The sequence below is a fragment of the Panthera onca genome, chromosome A2 (genome assembly GCF_046562875.1).
Source record: "Panthera onca isolate mPanOnc1 chromosome A2, mPanOnc1 haplotype 2, whole genome shotgun sequence".
NCBI classification, from domain to species: domain Eukaryota; kingdom Metazoa; phylum Chordata; class Mammalia; order Carnivora; family Felidae; genus Panthera; species Panthera onca.
Genome location: NC_138340.1, coordinates 51,676,480 through 51,701,082, shown reverse-complemented (window position 1 = coordinate 51,701,082; position 24,603 = coordinate 51,676,480). Strand labels below are relative to the sequence as shown.

The 24,603-nt window shown below is 45.1% G+C and overlaps 2 protein-coding genes across 4 annotated transcripts in view; both read right to left on the bottom strand.

Moving 5' to 3' along the window:
* Positions 1–12,523, bottom strand: part of TATDN2 (TatD DNase domain containing 2) — a 31,185-nt gene extending 18,662 nt beyond the window's left edge. For both annotated transcript variants that reach the window (XR_009609841.3, XM_060631756.3), the window contains exons 1-3: positions 11,806–12,523; positions 11,265–11,693; positions 3,584–4,078 (exon numbers count right to left, since the gene is read on the bottom strand). Coding sequence is in view for 1 of the 2 variants with exons in the window: in XM_060631756.3 (XP_060487739.1) it covers positions 3,584–4,078; positions 11,265–11,687 (918 nt within the window). In the remaining variant the exon portion in view is untranslated. The remainder of the gene's footprint in view (positions 1–3,583; positions 4,079–11,264; positions 11,694–11,805) is intronic.
* Positions 12,524–14,735: 2,212 nt separating this feature from the next.
* Positions 14,736–24,603, bottom strand: part of IRAK2 (interleukin 1 receptor associated kinase 2) — a 64,086-nt gene continuing 54,218 nt past the window's right edge. For both annotated transcript variants that reach the window (XM_078442764.2, XM_078442763.2), the window contains 3 exons: positions 20,624–20,824; positions 17,092–17,383; positions 14,736–16,004 (listed from right to left, as the gene is read on the bottom strand). In XM_078442764.2, the coding sequence (XP_078298890.1) occupies positions 15,892–16,004; positions 17,092–17,383; positions 20,624–20,824 (606 nt within the window). In that variant the 3' untranslated portion in view covers positions 14,736–15,891. The remainder of the gene's footprint in view (positions 16,005–17,091; positions 17,384–20,623; positions 20,825–24,603) is intronic.

The window sequence follows — 24,603 nt, the reverse complement described above, 5'->3', positions numbered from 1 at the left end:
AAAGGCTTAGTCAAGTTGGCCAAGAAAAGGTTTTTGCGTTTTCTTAAGAAAATGGAAGGTTACCTATATTGAAGATTGCCTTAGGTTCACACAAATATGGTAAAATTTAAAGTTACATTTACTGAGGTCCTACTATATACTTAGTCACTGAGCAAAGCGTTTTCATTTATCAGTTCAGCAAACTGTGACCCATAAGCCAAATCCAATGCACTCCCTGTTGGTGTAAACAAAGTTTTACTGAACAGTCAGGCCTGTGCACTTAAATACCATCTCTGTTTTCATGCTTCTACAGCAAAACTGAATAGTTCCAATGCAGGCCACATAGTTCACAACACCTAAGATATGACCTGACCCTTTACAAAATAAGTCTGCTGATCCTTTTGTTTAACCATGATAAGATTTCAGGAACTGTGACTTTTACACAGATGAAACTGGGGCTCAAAGAGGTTAAGCGGCTTTCTCATGATCACAGTTCAGGTGCCCAAGGTATGACCCCTTATTACCTGATCCCAACACTCAGTGCTTACCTACCATTTCATGCCTCCTCCAAATGCATACTTAACAAAGACAATCTAAATGCCCTGCCTGACAAATAGAAGTCTGGGTAAGTTTGGAAAGTTCACCCATACAAAGGAATTTCAGGTGGCCCAACAAGATCATGATCAACATCAGACAGGAAACGCAGCCATTATATAGTTAGTAGAAAAAGTAGGTTATAAAACATATTGTTCTTGAGATTTCCAGTTAAATATAGCACATGTGGTTTTTGTCCTTCCTGCCAAAAAACCCTTTGAAAATTATAGGAAATGACTTGAAAAGACATAAACCTACAAAGAGAAAGCATATAGAATAAACAGCAAAGCTAATTACACAAAAACCAGCCGCTAGAAAGCAGACAGATGAACAGTTATCAGATAAGTTATCAGATGAACAGTTATCAGATCAGAGACAGCCAAAACCTAAGCCTGTAGTGAGAAAAACCCAGGGTGAGCCACAGTACAGGACCCCCAAAAGACTCAGTTGGAAGTATTCGACCTCTGAAAATGAAGGTAAAGCTAGAGATGAAAACAGGAGAATGAGCTGGAATCTGTGATGTTAGGTCCCCAGATCCCTCCTCTCATCCTGTGCAGGTGGGTCCGCCCTTTCTCCACCCAGCAAAAGACTAAGGTTCATACTTGGAAAAGTTGAGCCAAGGAGATTATGGAATAATCAGGGACAATGGACACACAATCAAGGGTGAGGGACCATCGCACGTTAGACAGTTGACAACCCAGGTACCTCCCTCACCCTGACTCCCAGAACCGCAGCAGCCAGATGTATATCTCCTAGGTGGAGGAACAGAGCATTTCCCCTGGGGGACACTGAGCAGCCTGTGAACAGCAAGCCACAGATCCAGTTGGGACCCCCACAAAATTACCCAATGTCATCACTCTACGTTGAAGCCAGCACTTAGGACTTCCAATCATCTTTTGAAAGCTCCATCTTTAAATATGAACAGACAGCCAACACATCCCAGGAGAGCTCTACCACAAAAGATAGAAACCAAAATACTTGGAAAAAAATGAGAAGGAAACTCAGTGAAAAAATAGTGCAGAAAGCAGAAGAAAACTCAAAACAAACCTATAATATTCTCAAAGAGACAAGGCATGATAATCTCAAACAATAATAGGATGCTCTAAAAAAGGAATACTCAAAACATTAAACTAGTGTTCCTAGAAATTAAGTATGTCAGGGGCGCCTGAGTGGCTCAGTCGGTTGTGTCCAACTTCAGCTCAGGTCATGATCTCATGGCTCCTGAGTTTGAGCCCCACATCGGGCTCTATGCTGACAGCTCAGAGTCTGGAGTCTGCTTTGGATTCTGTGTCTCCCTCTCTCTCTGCCCTTCCCTGCTCACACTCTGTCGCTCTGTCTCTCTCTCTCTCTCTCAACAATAAACATCTATAAATTTTTAAAAAACCAAGACATTAAGTATGTCAAAAATGGGGGGGGGGGGCGGGCAGTAAGTATTATATACACCTACCTTAATTACTCACAAAGAAAGCAAAAATGAAAGGAAACAGGAAAAGGGGGAATTCTAAGGCAACAACTAAGGCAAGTACAGGGAAGAAGAAAACTGAGATTACTTATTTTGACAGTATTGAGGAGAATTTTATGGCACTAGCAGTTTGGGGATGAATTAGTGACAGGTATGAAGAAAACTAAAGGGAAAAAACAAGGCAGTGATGCTCTCAAAGGAAGATAAACTTTTTATAAGAATGTAATCAGGGGCGCCCAGGTGGCTCAGGTCATGATCTCACGGTTTTTGGGTTCAAGCCCTGCATCGGGCTCTGTGCTGATAGCTCAGAGTCGGAAACCTGCTTCAGATTCTCTGTTTCCCTCTCTCTGCCCCTCCCCCACTCACACTCTGCCTCTCTCAAAAATAATAAAACAAAACAAAAAATGTAATCAGAGTATATTAGATGATTCGGGTTAGGAACATGGGAATAACAAATCTTCAATAGATTTAGCCAGAAATTGTATGACAACAACACAGGGAGCTGCAAGGAGAAGAGGTAACAGGTTCATGGGTGTGGTGCTGCCAAAGTTAGCGCAGCAAACTAAATTCTCGTCTTCTGCATAGCACGTCCATAGATGTCTACAACTAGAAAATCAATACACAGTGCAAGATCACTGAGAAATATTGAGATACTAGAAGAAAGAGTTAAAGAGATTCAAGGAGCTGCTACTCAAGAGACGTAAGTAAAGGATAAGTAGAGATGGGTACAACAGAGGAATACTTTTCCCCCCAATTATAAACTGTGTTAAAAATTGCTAGTGTCCCTCCAATACCATTCTTTCCTTCAAGAGCAATAAAGGTGATCTGGGTGTAAATCTCCCAGATGAAAGTTAATTTTCCAGAGTCTCTTGCAGCTAGGCATTGGCCAGGATTCTAGATTCGTGTCAATAAATAAAAGCAGAAATGATGTGGACAACTTCTGAGCCAAGTTCTTAAAAGAGAGGGAGTGTACTTTCCTCTGCTCTTCTCCCCTTCCTACTGGCTAGAATGTCAATGTAATGTACTCAGGGTCCCTTCAGAGTAGCCAACTCAGATCACAGACGGAAACTGAGCTGAGGGAACAGGGCATCAAGACAGAGGGCACCAGTGTCCCTGAAACTACGAAGCCATTCTTCTGAAGCCAAGTTTCTATTTTCTTTAAGCCATTATCCATTTTGTTAGGGCAGGCACACACATCCTAACAAACATAAAGTCTACATTTAAAAAAAAAAAAAAAGGTTGGGGGGTGCCTAGCTGGCTCAGTTGGTGGAGCATACAACTCCTGCTCTCAGGGTTGTGAGTTTGAGCCCCAAGTTTGGTGCAGCGATTACTTAAAAATAAAATCTTAAAGAAAGAAAACTCAGCACTGTATTGAGACTTCTTAGAAACTCTGAAAGTATTTTAGAAGAGAATCATCAATTCGTCCTGGAATCCTGGGTAAGTCAAGTGCTGCTTTTAACGAAGAACACCTAGGATCAAACTACAAAGGCCAAATAACATATAATCAAGAGAACTAAAAACCTAACACTTGGTGTAAGCTCAACTCACCTTCTGGCTTTCTAAATGAGAGTCAGAGTCATCCAAAAACTCCAGAGGTGGAGAATGCTTGTCAATGACTGTCCTTCGGTCACCAGGTGTCTCCTCGCTGGGTTTCTCCTGAGGGTCTATCACCACTCTCCTGTCGCAGAAGCTGGTCCTCTCCAGCACAGCCTTTTCCTCCTCTGCTCTTACCTCTGGGGCTGACTCTTTCCCTTTCTGAGGAGGAGACACAGTGGCACTCCTGGCTGGCCCTTCTCCACGGCTGGGACGCTCCCTTGTGTTTGGTGTGGCCCTAGTGGAAGCCTCTCCCTTCCTTTTTGGCATCGACTTTCCCAAGATGCCCTGGATAGCCTTCAAGTAGATCATTGTAGAGCCTTGGTCTCGAAACCTATCCCTCTTCCTTTTCTGGACCTTGTTTGGTTCCTCAATTGTGCCATTCTGACCCTCAGCTTCGGCTGCAAATTCAGAGTTTGTGGAGTTACGAGAACTATCTTTCGAATCAACCTGGAAGGGGGAAAAAAAAAAAATCACAGATCATGAAAGGGTTGTCCCAAGGGCGATTTCATATAGCAAGGACTCAGCAAATCATAAATCAGTGGTGGCTGCACCAATCATAGGCAAAGTGACAGTGGCTAAGACAAAGATTCTCTCCTGGAGGTGGTTTCCATCCCAACCTATTGAGAAGTACCACTGTAAAAGGGCCTGAATTGCTGCCATTTCTTACTATTCACTTTCTACTGCTCATTAGATCATACGCTCATACTGTAGGGGGCAGGAATGAACTGAGAGATAAACACTCTAAAAACACTAGAATGTAAGTTCCTTAAGGCCAAGGACTACCACCAAACACTTCAGAACACACATACACAAAAGAGAACCCCAAATTTTCAGCAATAAAAGGGTCAATTAACCCAATCCCACATCTAAGAGTCCAAGAGACCTAAGGACCCAGGGAGGAATAGACTCCAATCTCCCAAGTCCTGAGGGCAGGGTGCAAGCCTTATTGAAATTCTCTACAAACTCCTTCCCCCAAATCAAAACCTTGGTGCTGGGAGGTGTCTCGTCTCCCAGAGAATGCACCAGGGTCAGTCCAGAGACTATAACTACCCCCGACCTCAAATCTCCTCAGAGACACAGGTCAAGTCTCAGTCCCTTCTTTCCTTCCCCTCAGCACTCACTCATTCCAGGAGCTACACTATTTGTTCTCAATGTTAATTTACTGTGAAATGCATCCAATCTAATCCCAGCCTGGGGTAAGAACACTCAACACATCTTCCTCTAGAATCATCTCAAAAGCAATGAAGTCCAAACCTTCCCAGCCAGGACCTAGACTGACCATTATCCCAAGGCCTTCTATAGTCCCTACAACTTGTTCTAATTCATTTGCATTAAATTCCTCTCAAGTATACAGACAGAGAGAGAACGCCACACTAAGGTCGCTGATACTTTTTCTCTACTGTCCATCAGGAAGCAAGTGGTTACATAAAGAGGTTTACCCTCTTATTTTACACACTTCTCATATTATTTGAACTCTTTCCAGGAAGCACATATCATCTTTGGTTGTTGTCTGTTTTTTTTTAAGGCTTTTGAAATATATAAATCTAGACACTAACAGGGCATGCTATTTTTTTACTAGCAGTACTCAAATTGTTGGCATCTACTAGCTTTGACGAAATGGACGGGAAAGGTGGTTTTTACTTTCATTTTGAACCTCTGAATTTTCTAACATGGTAAACACTTTTTTTTAATTGTCTACGGGGATTATCTGGGAAAGGAGATTATAAACCATTTTTTTTGGTACCTTTCCTTATTTGAGAAAATCTAACAAATATTAAAAATGAACTTGGAGGTTCCCTGGGCTTGCCTTACAGGGCACAGCCACAACTTCCCAGCCTGCTTCTCCACCGCCCGCATCTCTACCACCAACCACCTGCCAGCCTCCAGCATTCCCGTCACACCCTCTTATATACCTTTATAGGCAAATCTAATCTCCTTTGCTTGGAATACCCTTGCCTTAGTATTCATTTCACATTTCACAAACTACTATTCATCCTGGAAGGCTCCAAATCCCTTCTTTGACTTCTCTACCTCTCCCTGGGCCATGAGCTACCCCTCTCCTCACCCTCCAACCCCTGGCCGAGGGCAGGTGTAGGACAGCACGGAAAGACAAGGTCGACAGCAAACAGAGGAGCGCCTGTACTGTCTGATGGGTCACAGCTCCTCATCTCAAACCAATTGCCGCCGCTTGGAAGTACAGATCCAGAGTTAAAGATTCTAGTTTTCCAAGTAAAACAAGAAATCTCAAATTTAACTCATTTTTTCATCCAGTCAGCAATTTTTTGTTGAGCACTTACTATATGCTGGCAGGCACGCTTCTGGATCTGAGGGTTTAGCATTCAATAAAGCATACCAAAACACCTGCTTACTGCACCTTACATTCTAGTTGGTGAGCAAAGGGAAAACCAGAATAAAGGCAATATATATGTTAGAGAGTGAAAAGTGCCAGAGAGAAAAATAACACAGGAAAAGGGAGTAGAAAGTAGGGAAGGAGAAGAAGGTCCCTCAAGTCCCCAGTTCAAGGCAGAGGTCTGGACAGGAGGCATATATTTTTAATGTGCAATTTCCAAAATTTTGAGTACTTTGAGGACCCAGCAGGCCGCATTCAGCCTATGGACCACCATTTTGCCCATCCTGGTAAAGAAAACCAGGACTATCCTTGTGGGAGAAAAAAAGTGTTAGAATTCAAATAACATACCTTGTGTTACCTTGTGACTTACAATTCAGAGATGCCACAGCTGTCATCCCTCTTGTACAGAGAGGGAAACTGCCATATGCCTTGTAAGTGGCAGAACTAGGAGGCAAACTCAAGTACCCCCTAATATCCTGGAAACCAAAGGAGAATGGCAAAAATATGAAAATTGAGAAATAGCAGCAAAGGCTGAGATGTCAAAGGCCGTGAGGACCCGAAATGGATCCAGGTTACCGAAGACTTTCAGAATAGGAGGCTATAAAGTTAAAGATTAGGCAGAAAGTTCAAGAGAAAAGGCCAACAACCTGGCTCCTTAAAGGAGAGATTTCATTTTTCCTGGCAGCATGGCTTGGTGAATTATCCATCTCTGAAGGTGGGGCAAAGACTCAGTGGAGATGCTGTTCCAGCCCTAGTCCTCACCCACCTGCACAACTGCCAACAGTTCTTACCCAGTTCCTGCCTAATCCCTCCCATCCTTTCTCTAGAGTGCGCCAGAGGAGTTCTAAAATCTGGCAACCTCACACCTCTGCTTAATTTTTTCTTAATGTTTATTTATTTTTGAGAGGGAGAGAGACAGAGTGCGAGCAGGGGAGGGGCAGAGAGAGAGGGAGACACAGAATCTGAAGGAGGCTCCAGGCTCTGAGCTGTCAGCACAGAGCCTGATGTGGGACTCGAACTCATGGACCACGAGATCATGACTTGAGCTGAAGTCGGACGCTTAACTGACTGAGCCACCCAGGTGCCCCATCACGCCTCTGCTTAAAACCCTTCGTGCTGCATTTGCCCACAGGATACATCCCCACCTCCCGAGCATGACATCGGAAGCCATTCACAGGCTCAACCCCAAGCTTCTTTTCCAGCATCATCTCCCAGCTTTCTCCACACACCCAAGTGCCCGGGAATGAAGAAAGGTGCTGGAGCAAATGCAAGCGAGGGCACCTCTTCCGTGAGGACTTTCTCGATGGTTAGTCATTCATCCCTCTGACTCTCAGTACTTTAAATACCCCTGTTACAGCACTCCACACAATGCTCAGTGATGAATGACTTTTCAGTGCTTCAACCACGGCCTTATTCTTCGCACCTCCAAGCGCTAGCACGGACTACCACCCGAGCACTGGACATCTGCTGGGTGAATATGCAGGAACCACGATCACACAGGAAAGCTCTGTCATTCGAGAGCCAACATACACAATGGCTTCCTATGTCTGGGCTGTGCCACCCTGCAGAGAGCTCCTCAAGGGGAGGATCTTGCCCTCCTCATCTCTCCATCCCTCATTCTAACACTGGGCCAGGACAGAGCAGGTGCTCCAGAGGGCCGCACTGGAAAGAACACAGGCTTTGAAGTCCCACAGATCTGGGACTACAGCACAGCTTCACCACATACAAGTATACGGCCTTGGTCAAGTTACTTAACATTTCTGAGCCTCTTTTCCCAGAGCCTACACATACTAGGTGCTCAAACATTTGTTAATCGATATGTAAATATTTGTTAACTGACATGTAAAGATATTACTCCCTATTTCACAAGCCTTTCAAGATTATATGAGAGCTTATGGGTCAAACATTGAAAATCATATTTGATAAAGGTCTATCACATCATAAATGCTCAATTTTTTCCCTTCCAGTCTTCCTTCCCTACGTTGAAAGTAGAAATTTAGGTAGGTCATACTAAAGACTAAAGGCCAGGTAGGTGAAGGTGCTCACAACAGATAAATTTAACTCTTACTCTAAGAGTAAACGAAGATCTTCAGCCACCATTAGAATTTGAGAAAACTTCTCCAACAACTGTCCTAGATAGAGGTAATAAGGAATAAATATTAAGAGGCTGGGCCAGCAGGCATCTAGTGATTCCAAATTGCCTAGTCTAGCCATGGTCTGAATGGGTCCCCCCAAAATTCCTTTGGTGAACTCTAACCTCAAGGTCATGGTACTAGGTGGGTCATTTGGGAAGTGATTAGGTCATGAAAGTGGAGGCCTCATGAATGTGATTAGCGCTCTCATCTAAGAGGCCCCAAGAGAGCTTCCCTGTCCCCTCTGCCATGTGAAGACAGAAGGAGAAATCTGCAACCCAGAAAAGGGCCCTCACGCAACCATGCTGACCCCTTGATCTCAGACTCCAGCCTCCAGAACAGTAAGAAATAATTTTCCACTGTTTACAAGCTACCCAGTCTGCGGCATTGTTATTGCAGCCAGAAAAGACTCAAGCAAGCATCTTCCCCTGTGAATATCCTGTGACCTGGCTGAGACCTCAGTGCTGAAACTAGGGAGGAGACAGATGATGCGGGACCCACACACAAAGCCAAGGGTGTACCCCAAAGTTTACAGAGCAAATGAAGAACAGGCGGATAAGTGGGTAGAAAGTAAGAGTAAGGGGACCTTAGAAGGACCTGAGGGGGGAACATGCCATTTTTTTGTGAGTGCCGCTGGGCTGTGCTTGCTGACGGGACTTAGGACTTACGACTTACTAGACAAACAAGCTGGACGTGGCTGCAGAGCAAGAGGGGCAGAGGTGCAGACTGAGAGGAAACTAAGAAAGGCATTTTGTATTTCATCAAGATGAGGCCAGTACCACACCTTGTTTTCAAACTAGCAAGCACTATAGGAACAACCCTTAGCAGGGCTAGAGAGGAAGAATTAGGATTAACAGTATCAACATGCTCATGTTCTATCCTCACGGAACATGAGTAACCTTTCAAAGATGCTAATCTGCCTTCCCCGTGTACAGAGTTCTATAGAACTCTCTAATGGCTTAGAACAAAATCCAAACTCCCTTGGCTACTAAAGCCCTGCTGCAACCTGCCCCCACCTCGCTCGCTAGCCTCCATCCTGGGCTCACTCATATGCTCCACGCACCACATCGCGAGGCAGTCTCGTGACTTCTCAAGCCTCCCCCCAAAACATGTGCTCCTGAGAAGCCATCTCACGGCTCCACAATCCAGCAGAGTGCTTGGTACTCAGGAACCCTCAAGAGCTTATGGACTGAAGGCAAAGCACTAACCTCACAACTTCTGAGACAGGACCGGACTACTCATGACTCCGCAGCTAACCATTAAATTGCTTTTGGCATAAGAAGGCCCTTAGGCCTAAATGAGATACAGATGGGTCCATGATAGACTTACACCCACCTGGATCACAGGCTATATCTTCAAATCTTGGTTCCTGGTCTGCAGGACAGCCTGAGCCAGGAATACAGCACCCCTGAAAGACCAACCAAAGATTCCCACCCCTCTTGAAGGGCTTCATTCTATCTCTAATTGTCACCAAAGTAAAACTTAATCAATTGACATTATTTTATGCTGTGCCCAAATCAAGTGAATCATGTCAAGGATTAATGGCAAGATTAAATTATACGGGCCAAGACTGATATTCACCTGATTTACATTTGAATCATATTCAATATGTATTCTTATGCCAAAGACGTAAGAATCTGAAATCACAAAAACAAAAAAAATCCACGTGCCATACAAGAGTCGTGTGAGGTGCACAGTGAGAACACCCGGCCCACTTCACCTAAGAGATCCACAGGATCAACAGCCAACGACAGCCTAATTTCTCAGTTCCATGTAATTTAACCAGTGAGCCAAAGTTCATAGATCAATCCACTTTCCTCATTGCCTTTTATTTCTTTTGTAAGATCACTTTATCGGAAGGCAGCTCATCTCACCCAACTATGACTTTTCTTCCACTCCTCCACATACACAACTCCTCACCTTCTAAGGTCCAGAGCTGCAAAACCAGAATGCAAACTCTTAAGAGGGCGGTGACGTCCGTTTTGCTCCTGGAGAATCTCAAGCAACTAGAGAACTGCCTGTGACAATCTAGGCCCTCGATAAATATTTGTTCCAAACCTGACTGGAAGAGTGGATGAAGCTCATGGTAGAGCCAGTGACATTAGCTAGTACTCACCCTCTCCACTGGGGAAACAGCAGACCATGAGAGATGAATTACATTTGCTTCTACTTCTCACAGACTCATGTTCAACGTTCCCTCACCACCACCACCTCCCTCTCAAAAGCAAAAGGCTGAGAAAATTTTATCCATCTTTTTTTAAGTTAATATAAAATGAAGGGGTGGATGAAATCTACCTCCTCTGAGAAATCCTCCTGCATGTTCCTAATGGGGAACTAAATATTTAAGCTCCAAAACAGATGTTACCCTACCCACCAAGCAAAATCCCAAGGTGCTAGAAACCGTTAACTCTGGTGAAAAGCCACACCAAGAACCAAGTTCTTTTTTTAATTTTTTTTATTTTTTAAATGTTTATTTTTGAGTGGGCAGTGGGGGGGACACCACAAGTGGGGGAAGGGAAGAGAGGGAGGGATACAAAGAATTCAAGCCAGCTCCAGGCTCTGAGCTGTTAGCACAGAGCCCAACGCAGGGCTCAAGCTAAAGACTGTGAGATCATGACCTGAGGCGAAGTCAGCCTCCCAACCAGCTGAGCAACCCAGGCGGCCCAAGAACCAAATTTTGATTCTCAGTTCTGTGACTCAGAAAGGTTCAAATTACAAGGGCACCATTCCTTACATTTACAACTGACATAAACACAGCGGTGTCTCTTGAACTTGCCATGCCCCTTCTAATGCAGTAATCCTTCAACCTAAACTGCACATTACAGTTACTTGAGGAGCATTTAAAAATCTGGAAACCCAGACCACACCCTAGCCCAATTAAATGAGAATGAGAAACAGGCACAAGCACCTTAAAGCTTTTCCAAATAGTTTTGAAGCGCTGCCAAGTTTGAAAACTACCTCTCTATGGCACTTTAGCCTGCCCCCTCCCCGCCCCCCCGCTCCGACCAACTGCTGGGTGTTCGGAGTTTGCGTAGACCTCTGGGAAGACCCCAGAGGTCTTTAAAGACATGACCCTTCTTAGTTTCCTGCCACCAATATCTCAAGCCACGTGCAAGGGCTTCACCGACTGCAAGACTTCCCAGTCACCTACCTTAAGGCTGCAGGCTTCCTCCTCTAGAGAAGCCATTTCTTCCGGAGAGGGGTTGGCAGAGCGAAGAGGGGATCCTCTGGACGATGACAGGAAACCCCGTGTGCTCCGAATCAGGCAGCCTTTGGGGGCAGCCCCGCCCACACCTGGGCCAGAGGAATGCGAGGAGGAAGAGGAGGAGGAGGAGGAAGAATTTCTGCGGCAGGATGAGCCCCAGGGCAACCCCGGGGTGCAGGCCACATCGTCCTCCTTCTGGGCTTTCAGGCGCTTGGGGCTGCTGGTGCCTCCTGAACGCGACGCAGAGCTAGGAGCTGACCGGCTGGAGGGGGCCACATCACCGGGCTCCCTGAGGCAGCTGCGCTTGCGGGGACACCCTTCCGAAGTGCTGCTCCAGTGGTACTTGACCTTGCGCCGCTCCGACGCCATGGGCACCTGCAAAGTAAAGAGGGGGCCTGGATTCCAACACCACCCCTCCGCAGACCCCCGCCATCCCAGGGCCCCCTGGAGGAGGGCAAGCCAGGTCAGAGCCAGGGGCCTCACTGACCTTTCCCCGTTCTTTCCACTGCCCATCACAGTTCTCAAGGTTTCGGAGATACCAACGCGCTTCTACTGTTCGCGATTCCAAAGCGCTTCGCCTTAGTCAAAACGATCCAAGATTTACTAAGGGCGTCGGTTTGGTTTCCAAACCCCACAACGTGCTTCCGCGATCGCCAAGCGCTTCAGTTTGCACAGCGCTACTAGGGAGATGTCAAAGCGCTTCCGGGATTACAAAGCGCTACGATTTAGTTTGCAGTACAGAGCCCTTCCGAGATGTCAAAGCGCTTCAAAAGACTACAAGGCGCTTTAGGGTCCACACATGGCTACCAGACCCTCAGCCTTTGGGGGGTTGGGGGGGGCGCGTGGTCCAGAGGCCCGGAATGCCGAGGGCGGGCCGCAGGGCAGGGCCAGACCCGGCACGCAGCCCGCCCTGCTCCCGCGGCCCCGCCGACCAGCCCGGGGCCCTAGGGGCCCGAGCCGCCCCTCAGGAGGCAGCGGTGCGGCGCTCGGCCGCCACGAGACACCCTCCGGCTCGCCCGGTGACCCCTGCCGCCGCAGCCCAGACGCCGCCCCCGCCGCCCCCACGGCCGGAACGTCCCACCCCGGCCGCTCGCTCGCCTCCCGCCCCAGTCTTGCAGCCCGCGCCCGGCCTCCGCCCGAGCTCCGGCCACACCGGCCTCCGCTGCGCCCGCCTCCCGGAACGAGCCCTGCGGCCCACGGCCCGGCGTGCGGCAGGGGCGGGTCCTGCGCCGAACTGGGGACGCCCATTGCTCGAATAGGCAGGGGGCGGGACTCCGAGCAAGACGGAGCTCGCCTGTTGGTCAGGAGGCTTGGAGGCATTGGTCGGAAGCAAGGCGGGGCGGAGCCACTCACGTGGGCCCGAAGAGCGCGAAGCTAGGGAGGGCCGCAGTTCCGCCCGCCAGCGTTCCACGGCTCTGGGGGCGTCCGCGAACCCCTACCCTACAGTGTCTCTCCCTGCTGCTCAGCGCTTCAACCCTTAGCTAGACGCGTTCAGGTCCCGATACTCTCCTCGAACCCGCACTAACATCATGACCCCATTTGCAGAGCAGGAAACTGGTTCAGAGACCAAGTGACACACCCAGAGAGTGGCAGAGTTGGAAGTTAGGAGCCACAGGGAAAAAAAGACGATACAAAAATCTAAAATGTAAAATTTCTGCCGGGCAAAAATATCAAAGTTAAAAGAATATTAGAAAAATGCAACACATAAAAAAGGGCTGATGTCCTTACTATGTAAAAAACTGTCTTAATAAGATAATTAAGTATTAAAATAGAAACAGATGTTAAGTAACTAGAATTAAAAACTTAAAAAAAAATAAAATGAACCAAGGAAGCAGAAATGAACCAAGAAACAGACACAAATTACGAAAGGCTCTTTAATATCTGAAAATAATGGCTCCACTTGTCACTTAAAAATACGAATAAAATTATAAATTTTCACCTATTAATCAGCAATGATCAAGAAGCAAGATAATATTCTTTGTAGCTGAGGATGGGGGGAAATGCATTCCCATACCTGATTCCGTGTAAATTGGTACAGCCTCTTTGGAAGGAGCACTTTGTAGTAACAAGAATGAAACCACCTCAACATCCAGCATTGGAAGCTAATTATATAAATTATAAAATATCCTTAGAGTGGAATACGAGGCAAAAAGACTAAAGTAATCCAAAAGTACTGTTGAGGAAGAATGGCCAGGAAGGATGTGAAAAAACATACCCACACTGAAGCCAGAAATTCCAACTCCATGTCTAACTCACAGTTTTGATCTTCGAATGAAAATTTTCTAATGAAATCTAATGATTAATGACGCTAAGCAAAAAGATAAAATTTTCATCATCTTTGGAAGGATACCCCAAACAGCAGCAATGGTAACTTCTGGAGAGAAGAAGCAAGAGACTAAAACCCCAGTGGAAAAAAGGCTTTTTTCCTAGCATGTAATGGTTTGTACTGGATTTTTTTGGTCATGTACATTTATTAACTTGGGGAAAAAAGGCCTTCCCTCTAAGGATCCATAGAAAGACATCATGGTGCCCATGAGCCCCCCCTGGAATTCATATCCACAAATGTCTATGCACATATTTACATCCTGTTGAGGGGAGAAGGTCTGTAGCTTTCATCAGATTGTCAGAGTGGTTCATTGACCTCTCCATTTTTTTTAATGTTTATTTATTTTTGAGAGAGAGACAGAGAGAGCATGAGCGGGGGGGGGGGGGGGGGGGGGGGGTGCAGAGAGAGAGGGAGACACAGAATCTGAAGCAGGCTCCAGGCTCTGAGCTGTCAGCACAGAGCCTGATGTGGGGCTCAAACTCATAAACCGTGAGATCATGACCTGAGCTGAAGTCAGATGCTTAGCTGACATAACCCAGGAGCCCCTTCACTGACTTCTCCAGAAATGTATGAAGCCCTATTCTCGAAATGCTGGTATGTCTTGATAACCAGTACCCTACTGGCACTAGTCCTGAAAAGACCCTACTCACAATTGTAAGGTGCTTGCCACATTCCAGGTCCTGGTTGGGGCATATAACACACACTCTAGTTGACTCCTCACAGCCATTAGAGCTTAAAACAGGGGTGTCAGTACACATGGCTGCCCCTGAGACCCGAGCACACTCATCTTTGTTACGTATCAGTACAAAGCTGAACTTCTTGGGGGACTACTGAATGCTTTCACCAAGCAAGTTCTTCCCCTTGGCCTGATGACAAACACATGAAAAGGGTACTTTTTATTCTCTCCATTGTGTAGATGAAGAAGCAGAGGCTCAGGGTAACTCCCTAACCTGACAGATCACACAGCTACTAACAATCAACATTTAGAGGCAGCACCCAACTCTTAGACACTCCATGATACCCCGTGGGACAGGGCACCCTTTCCAAACAAACTCATCTGGATACAATCAAAACTAATTACAAGATATCTGTTAACTTTATCAATGTATTTTTTTAAGTTTATTTATTTAGTCATCTCTACACCCAACGTGGAGCTCAAACTCAACCACCCTGAGATCAAGAGTCACATGATCTTCCGACTGAGCCAGCCAGGTGCCCCCCTGCCATGTATTTTTATTTTACGAAAAGAAGAAATCATTACAATAGTAGGACTATTTAAAATAGGACACACTGAATTTAAAACAGGATGTTTCCCAAAAAGATTTGCAACATGACTTTTCAAAAAAATACCCACTGCATAAACCTTAAGTACATGGCAGAAATCTATATTTATTGTCTTTTTATTTATTTTATAAAACAGGGCAAGTGCATTTTCAAAGTACTTCTGTAGCCATTTCACCTGTTCCTCCCAACAGCCCTGGGAAGGAAAACGAACAGGTGTTACTTACAAGGAAACCAAGTTTCCAGAAATTAAATATGTGGTTTAAATAGCAGAATCAGACATGAAACTAGCTCTCCAGATTCTTCATTCACTCATAAATAATACATACTCTCAAAATAAAATCTCCACTGAAAATATTAGCATTAGTGGGATGGGAGGATAAAGGTGCCGAGTGGGCGTTAAATAAATATCTGTGGGTTACAAGATGCAGAAAGTGGAAAACCTACTGAGTCCTCTGCCAGGTGTCTGGCATTTGTAAAACTCGAGGCCTTGGTATGTGAATTTAAGAACTGCATTAGGACACACAAGTTGAGAATCTTTCAGGCCATGGAAGTTTGCAGGAGTTGGTGGCAAATGTGACCCAGAGATCTTAACTTTGGAAAGTACAAATGACAGCACTCCCCGGCAGTTCTTGAGGGGTGTGAGCTGGGTAACAGTATTAACACACAGCCAAACCCATAAAATCGCCCACATCCTGGGCCCATGGACCGCGGTTTACACTTCAGTCTCCTAATACCCTGCTCTGACTGACAAATCCCAGAAAGGATGATGACTTCCTGTATTTTTTGTCTTGAAAAGCTGAGGTCCCTTCTTCCCTAGCTCACTCTGGAAGCTTTTCTTCCCGGCCCAGGAAAGCCGGGGGGGTGGTGTTTCCTGGGAGATTTTGATTCGGCATCAGATCTATTTCTTGATTTGGTGTTTATCTTTCCAATTGAGGACAAGGATCCTCAGCTGTGTTCTAGTTATCAGGGGCCAAAAAGTTCAAGGCTGTCCAGTTTCCCTTCTTTGTAGAAGAAGATATTCTCCATCAGTTTCCTTTTGGCTTCATTGATCTCAATCTTCCATGAAGTCTCTGTAGCTGGCGTTCAACAGAAAATTTAAAGAAAGAACTTGAATGAACGGCATTTAGAAATAGTTACTATTATAATTCTTAGAAGTCAGACTTGGTCAGTTTCTCACTTAAATCAGGTTTCTGAATCAGGCCCTGAGCATAACGAGCATTTTCCCTGCTTCTGCCTTTGCAGTGAAGCCTTGCCACCTGCCCCCACTTTTCAGAAAGGCGGGGCCTTCCACGCTCCTTCTCATGGGTGGGAGACGTTGGCATGAACACTTACACCCTCTCTCTCTTCTCCCTCCTCTCTTCTCCCAATGGGAGGAAGATGTAGGTAGAGGTAGGGCCTGGGACATTCATTAAGCCATGTTTAGTAATGGACAAGGACACTGCATTAAAAAGGTCTTTTTTTTTTTTTTTTTTTTTAATTTGAGAGAGAGAGAGAGAGAGAATGTGAGTGGGGGAAGAGAGGCAAAGAGGGAGAGAGAGAATCTCAAGCAGGCTCCACTCCACCACCCTGGGATCATGGCCTGAGCCGAAATCAAGGGTTGGACACTCAACTGACTGAGCCACCTCGGCACCCAGGCCTTCCAAATTTTTATTTCAGAAGGAAGCCTGGGGTGTTTGGAGAGGAGACGGAGAGATAGGAAGAATTCTGACTTGGTCCCTCAGTATGATGGGGGGCCATACAAAGGCTTTAAACAAGGGGTGACATGAGTTGTTTTTAAAAACTATGCTGGCTGGTCGCTGGAGAAGGGACAGGGTAAGGGGCCAGAGTGGATCAGGGGGGACACAGGGAGGCTGTGTGGTCATCCAGCAAGAAGACAGTAGCTTGGCCAAGAGGGGCCAGGCAATGCAGAGAAGCAGATGGAGCTGAGAGATATTTAGGCCAATGGATAGGACTGGGTGATGGGCTGGACATAGGCAGCCAGAGACAGAGGGAAGTATAAAGGATGACCCCCACCCAAGGCTTCTCTTTGTGCAGTCAGCTAGTAGGTGAACAGCTGAAAAATCAAAGAACGCATGAATTAGAGCAACAGAAGGAACAAATGGCAGGCTGAGTTAGAGACCCATAAACGAGCTTGTGTAAGCACACTGTTCTCCACACACTTACCATCCTGGGGAGGCTCCGGACTGGCATAGGCTCCAGAGGAGGAGTCTGCCGGCGTTCCCCCATCAGCCTGCAGCCTGCCTTCTCTGCCCTCTGTAGGGGGGAGTGAGGCAACATCCCCAGCCCTGGGTGCTGCCCTCATGGAATAGGAGGCATCAAGGCTGGAATTGTCCACATCGTCCGTTTCTTCTGGGGTGTTGGAGGAAGAGCCTGTGCTCTCGGAAAGCCCACTCCAAGGGGACAACATCTCCTGATCTCTCAGCCGCTCTTCCACAGCGGCCACAGAACCACACACCTTGGAGAGAGGAGAGATAAGAACTTTCTCTGAAATCAAAAATCTTACGGGTCTCCCAGGCCGAGAGAGAGAAAGAGGGAGACTGAAGAATCAAATGTTGATTCTTGCTGCTCTGTCTGGAAGAAGAGAGCATGTGCCTTTGAAAAGAGCACATGACCAAGATGGACCAAACATTGTATCCCATTCCTCTGACCTTAATGAGTTAAGGTTTGATCACGTGACCCAAGCTGGTCAACCAGAATCCTTCTCCGGGAACTTTCTACTTAACGCTTCTTGAGGAAAGACTCCACTTTCCTTTCTAGTGGTAGATCCAGACTCCCTACCCACACAGAAAACCTGTTCACAGCAGGAAAAATTAAGACCCCCACAAAGAATAAAACAGAGGCCAGAGATAGAGATAGATGCACTTTTGCTGGTTGAGACCCTGTGTCTCCTGTCTGCTATTTGTTTATGTAAGCCAATAAGTTCATTCATTCATTCACTCATTCATATACTCCCTCCCAGGCCCCCCTCCTGTGTGTGTGGGTATGTGTGTGACTAAGAGTTTGACTTAAATTCTATCTCTTTCAACTGGAAATGCCCCAAGTAATATAGATATTGCCCTTGAGGACATTTCTGACTAGGGAGGTTAGCAAATCAGAGGGAGGCAGGCAAGGAATGTTTCTTCTTTGTATACATACATACATACACACACACACACACACACACACACACGCACGCACAAAGGGCAGACAGATATACCCTTAATAACAATGACACATCTCACTTGCTCAGTGCCTTTGCAATTTACAAAGCACATTTGAATGTGATGCACAGTGAGTTTTTATAGGTAAAAAATTTAAAAGACCAGAGAAATTAAGTTCCCTGCCTAAGGCTACTCAGCCAGTAAGTAACAGAACTACTGACCCCAGGCCTGCTTGTCTTCAAGTCCATGACCCAGATGACCTCTCATCTTCCCAGTTTATTTGTGCAATACTGAGGGCAAGGATCACTTCTCATTCCTCTTTGTATACCTTAAATGCCCTATCCCCTTTATTCTACATAACTAATGCCTCCTCATCCTTCAAGGTCCAGTTCAAATGTCACCTCTTGAGACAAATCTTCAGAGCATGTACCAAATAAATATTCGCCAAGCTAAAAACCTCATTCCCTTGTGGCTAGGTGTGGCCATGTCACTAGATTAGGGCCTATGGGGTGTGAGAAAAAGTGATGTGTGCATTTCCAAGTCACACCTTTAAAAGGTAAGGAGTGTGTTCTCCTCTTCCTCTTAACCCCCTTTCAACGGCTGGAATGAAGATGTGATGGCCTGAGCTAGAGCAGCCATCTTGGACTCTGAAACGGAAGCCACACAGTAAGGATAGCAGAACAACAATAATATAGAGGCGGCCTGGAGTCCCCAGTAAAGTGGCGCTGCCACATCAGCTCTGAACTGCCTGCGTTGAAGCTGTTCAGCTAAAGAGAATAAATTTCTATCTCATTTAAACCACTGTATTTTGGAGTCTCCTCATTATAACAGCTTCATCGAGTGTCCTTTAACGAATACGTTGAACAAAAGAATAAAATAAATGAAGAGATGAAAGCCTGAATGAAAGAATAAGTGGTTCAGGGAGACAGATCTTTTCAGAACATAAATCTGATTACGTCCTGCCCCTGCTTCAAACCCCTAGTGTCTTCCTCAAAATCCTAACTGTGCCTGCAAAGCCCTAAATTATTGGGCTCCTCCTTTCTCAGCAGCCTCACCACAAGCCACTCTTCCCCATGTGCTTCTTGTTGTAGTCACTTACACCTTCTTCCAGACCTTTGACTAAGCCAGGCTTTCTCTCACCTCAGGACATCTGCAGGAGCTGCTTCTTCTGTTTGGATTGCTCTTTGCTTACAATCACTACCTGGGGAAAATCCTCCTGGGTGGGACCCCATCATATGCTATAGTGCTCACCACACAGATGACTACTACGCATTGTCTGTGAGCTCCAGAAAAGCAGAACTGGACCTGCCTTGTTCACCGATTTGATCCCCCCCGCCCAACACACAAGTACTGAATGAATGCTGTGCCACTTGGCACCTGGAACAGCTCAGGCGAAGAACAACCACTTGGGTCTCTAGCTCCTGCCACATCCCAGTGCAATATGGTGGACATGGGAATGAACGTGGAGTCCAGAGAGCTCTGACAGAAACTCACTCTGTGGCCTCATCTTTTCCTCTCTGGATCTTTACTTGCCCATCTATAAAATGACAGGCCTGGGCTACAGCGGTGGTGTTCAAAGACTTTTTTTTCAGCTACTAAGCCCTTTCCTCAAATGAAGTGTTAAGTACTCAGTACAATTATGTGAAGTAAAAGGGGGTGTCTGGTTGTAGTCCCGGGTGGGGCCTGCACCTCCCCGAGCCCTCTTGCTGCCAAAAGCAACTCCTGAGGTGACTGCAAGGAGTCCCTCTCTGCCAAACACCACTTGAAGATCACTGTTGGCCTGAGAGTCCTCTCGGGCAATCATTAGGTCCTTAGAAATACCCAGCATGGACCACAAATCTATACCTGTTACCATGGAAACCACCACTCTATATCACATGCATAGAAAGATGCTGTAGCCCCTGATATGTTTGATTTCTGGGATATCTGCCTGGCCCATGGGTTAAGGATGCTCCCTTCCTCTAGGACTTAGCCCTTCCAACTTTCTTGGGTTGACCCCCTGACCACCAGGTTTATAAACTGGGCCCCACTCCCCTTGTCTTACTTGACTGGCCAACGGATGGACAATGACTCTAGGTAGGCCAAACAGGCTCTCTCACTGAGAGACTGGAATTGGGACCTGGAGACTTGATCTCCCAGTCGGGGTAGAACCATAGCATATACATAATACCCATGGCCATATCTCTTAACCAAAACACGGGTCAAGAAAAGGGAGCCCACAGAGAGGAGAGGAGGAATCAAGCAGATTCAGGGAAAGCAGAGTTCTATTAACTGAGTACAGGATCCTGGGCTTCCTGAGGCCCCCAGCACACCGCCCTCAGGTTCCTGAGCTACTCTCACTGGCTTCCCTGCTTTGCTCTTATGAGCTCCATTAAGTTGTGATGCTTGCAACCAAATAAGGCTCAGGTTTATGAAATCACATCTCGGTAAAGGGTTCAACCCCGAGTGTTAACCTAGTCCCTGGTAAAGCAGAACCACAGGGCCACCGGGACGGGAGGCCCACCCACCCCAGGGCAGGGCTCATCGCCAGGGTAAAGGCTGAGAGTGAGGCTCACCTCTGCCAGGCTGGCATTCCGCCTCCTCAGGCAGAGGCAGGCAGCCATGGCCAAGGCCTGGGCGCAGTCCTCCAGCAGCCTCCCAGCTCTCTTCTCCAGGTACTTCTGGCAGATCTCCTTAGCCATCACCTTTTCCACGCCCGTCTTCCTGCAGCAGAGTGAGGTGGTGCTGCTTGGGATTTCACTGAGGAGTAAATCCTTCTGTGGGAAGAAGAGGATAAACACTCCAGTGTGAGTTGCAGGGATGTGGGATTCAACCTGCACATTCCCCACCATCCCCCGCAACACACCAGGGCTGCAAAACTTCGCAGAAAACAGGATTTTAAGGGGCGCCTGGGTGGCTCAGTCAGTTAAGCAACTGACTTCGGCTCAGGTCATGATCTCACGGTTCGTGGGTTCGAGCCCCACATTGGGCTCTGTGCTGACAGCTCAGAGCCTGGAGCCTGCTTCAGATTCTGTCTCCCTCTCTCTCTCTGCCCCTCCCCCACTTGTGCTCTGTCTCTCTCTCTCTCTCTCTCTCTCTCTCTCTCTCAAAAATAAATAAAATGTAAAAAAAAAATTTTTAACAGGATTTTAAGAAATAAAAGCATACAAGGATCCAAGAAACAAGGAAAAAAGCCAGAACTGGAGAACTGCTAAGTTCCCTATATGTACAAGGTGTTCCATAATACACCAGTACCACCCAGGGAGGGACTTAACATAGGCCTCAGTTGATTTACCAGGAAAATGGGGATAATAGGACTAACACAAAGATTAAAAGATATAACGCATCTAAGGCATGAAGTGTGACACTCGACGCTGAATAAAGATTCAATAGTCTATTAGTGACCATGATAAATAGTAGCAATAGCTATGGTTTATATAGTACTCCATGCTAAAAACTTTATTTACATTCATAATTTAATCTTATTAACAATTACAGGCACATTTTTTTGATATACAATACATATTTTAGGGTGTAGGATTCTGACTCATGTATATTTATTTATTTTTTAAAGTTCGAGAAGCATTATTATTTTTTAAAGTTTTATTTATTTAAGTAATTCGTACACCCAACATGGGGCTCAAACTCATGACCAAGAGTCACATCCTCTACTGAGTGAGCCCCTAACACATATATATTTAATAGGAGATCTACTATATAAATATTGTGTATACTTACAATTTTATAAATTTTATATTTATATATTATAAGGTTTATAATATTTTATACTACTTAGCAGAAATCTAAACTATGCATATGACAAAAGTTATGCTATATATTTTTATATAAATATATAAATATAAATAGTATAAATTATGTTTCATAATATTTCATAAGTATATATTTACATATTTACAAATATGTAAATATGTTGCAAATATATTAAACACATTGATTAAATATATTAAATATAGTATAGGGAGCTATGTAATATAATTATGTATATTTATTGATATAACATATAGCATATTGCATACAGCATTATAGCATCTTGTCATTGATACAACAATCTGTTGTATCATACGAAGCATTTACATTTATGTTTTATATTTGTGATATATTTGTGTACATAAAACATTTAATATAAATTTTCTACACATATTCTGTTATATATAATGTATACTTTAATCAGTATGTTATATGTGTACATATTTGTAATTATATTTCATAGAATATGTAGTATTTTATGTAGTTACTCATGTAAATATATGCAAATATTTCAATGTACTTTATGTTATATACAATGTTATATGCACTATAAATATTGTATAATATTTTATGCTATATAAAATGCAAAAAGTGATGGAGCTCCATGTCGTACATAATATAAAATATGAATATATATTTAAATATAAATATAGGGATGCCTGGGTGGTTCAGTCTGTTAAGTGTCTGACTTCAGCTCAGGTCATGGTGTCATGGTTTGTGAATTCAAGCCCCACACTGGGCTCTCTGCTGTCAGTGTAGAGCCCGCTTCAGATCCTCTGTCTCCCTCTCTCTGCCCCTGCCCCACTTGTGCTCTCACTCTCTCTCTCTCTCTCAATAATAAATACATATTAAAATATATTTTTAAATTTTTTTTTTCATGTTTATTTTTTCTTGAGAGAGACAGAGCATGAGCAGGGGAGGGGCAGAGAGAGGGAGAGACACAGAATCTGAAGCAGGATGCAGGCTGTGAGCTGACAGCACAGAGCCTGACACGGGGCTCATACTCAGAAACCATGAGATCATGACCTGAGCCAAAGTCCACTCAACTGACTGAGCCAACCAGGCACCCCAACTGTATATACATATTTTAAGAAGTTGTCATGGTGTTTAAAGTTGATACATCAATAAACACCAGAAGGGTGTTATTTACAGATATGGAGGTTACCACCATCTGAAACAGAGTCAGAAACTGTTCAAAACGACTGCCCTGAAAGAATGATAGGGGCAGAAGCTCACCATTTGACTCCCCACCACCCGTGAAATCACGGATCTCATCTGGCAAGAGTCATCAAGAGACGCTAAGAGCACGGGGGGTGATGGGGAAACTTAGCGAACTTAGTGGAGTCAGCAACTCCACCTGGACCCACTGATGAACCTCAGCACCAGAAGGAGGAGGATCCACTATGCGCATCGTGTTGTGATGCAGTGGGAAGCACCCAGCACCATCTAGGAAGCAGCACTGAGCATGAATCTAACCAAGTCTCAGGATAAGAGGAATAGAGAAATAAGAACACCACAACGACATAAAAATCCGGAACATGAGACAGTCTACGGTACAAATGACTCACTTTATGCAAAAATGCAATATGTGGAAAGAAAAAGTGGGGAAGGGTGCAGTTGGAGACTAGAAGAGTTTCAAGGGGCGTCTGGCTGACTCAGTCAGAAGAGCATGAACTCTTGATTTTGGGGTCATGAGTTTGAGCCCTGCATGGGGTGTAGAGATTATCTAAATTAAAGAACTTTAAGAAAAAAAAGAAGGGTTTCAAGAAACATAATTAAAGGCAACATGTGGACCTTGTGTGTATCAGTTTCAAACAAACCAACTTTAAAAAGCAATTTTGGAGACAACTTGGGAAATTTAAATATGGAATGGGCGTTAAATGATATTAAGGAATTAAGAAAACTGTATTTTATGGGTGGCATAATATAATACGTGGGCTATGCTTTCTTTCTTTCTTTTTTGAGAGAGGAGGGGGAAGAGCAGGTGGAGAGGGAGAGTGAATCTTAAGCAGGCTCCACCCACAGCGCGGAGCCTGACTCGGGGGCTAGATCTCATCCATGACCAACCGTGAGATCATGAGCTGAGCTGAAATCAACCAGCTTAACCAATTGAGACACCCAGGTGCCCTTAGGCTATGCTTTAACACACACACACACACACACACACACACACACACACACACACGTTTTTTGGGTTCAAAAGAAATAAGAAAAGTGTGATAATGATAACTGATGGGATGGATCCATGGAGATTCCTTATACTCTTCTCTTTACTTTTGTGCATCTTCGAAATTCTCCATAACAAAAGGGGCTTTCAAGAAGTGGCCATGCCTGAGGCCAGAGAAGCGGGGGAGAGAGGCGCGGTTGGGTTTTTGGAACCAAATATGCAGATTATCTCTTCAATTTCACTTGCCAAAGGTAACACCTGCTAGTGGTTTGGATTATATTGTCCTAGACCTTCTGCTACAGAAGTCTATAGGTATAATTACTTTTGTTACATATTAGTTATAGGTAATAATTATTATAGTGGCAAGCAACCACTTAAGAGTTATTAAAATAGAGGTAATCATAGTTAATAGTTAACTCATATAGTGCTTACTATATTCTAGTCACTGGTATTTTTTTTAACTTTTTAATTTCTTTTAATTTTTTTTTGGGGGGGGGGAGAAAGAGAGAGAGGCAGAGAGAGAGAAAATATTAATCAGGCTCTACGCTCAGCACAGACCCTGTCACCAGGGCATGATCCCCCAACCTGAGCTGAAATCAAGGGTGGGACACTCAACTGATT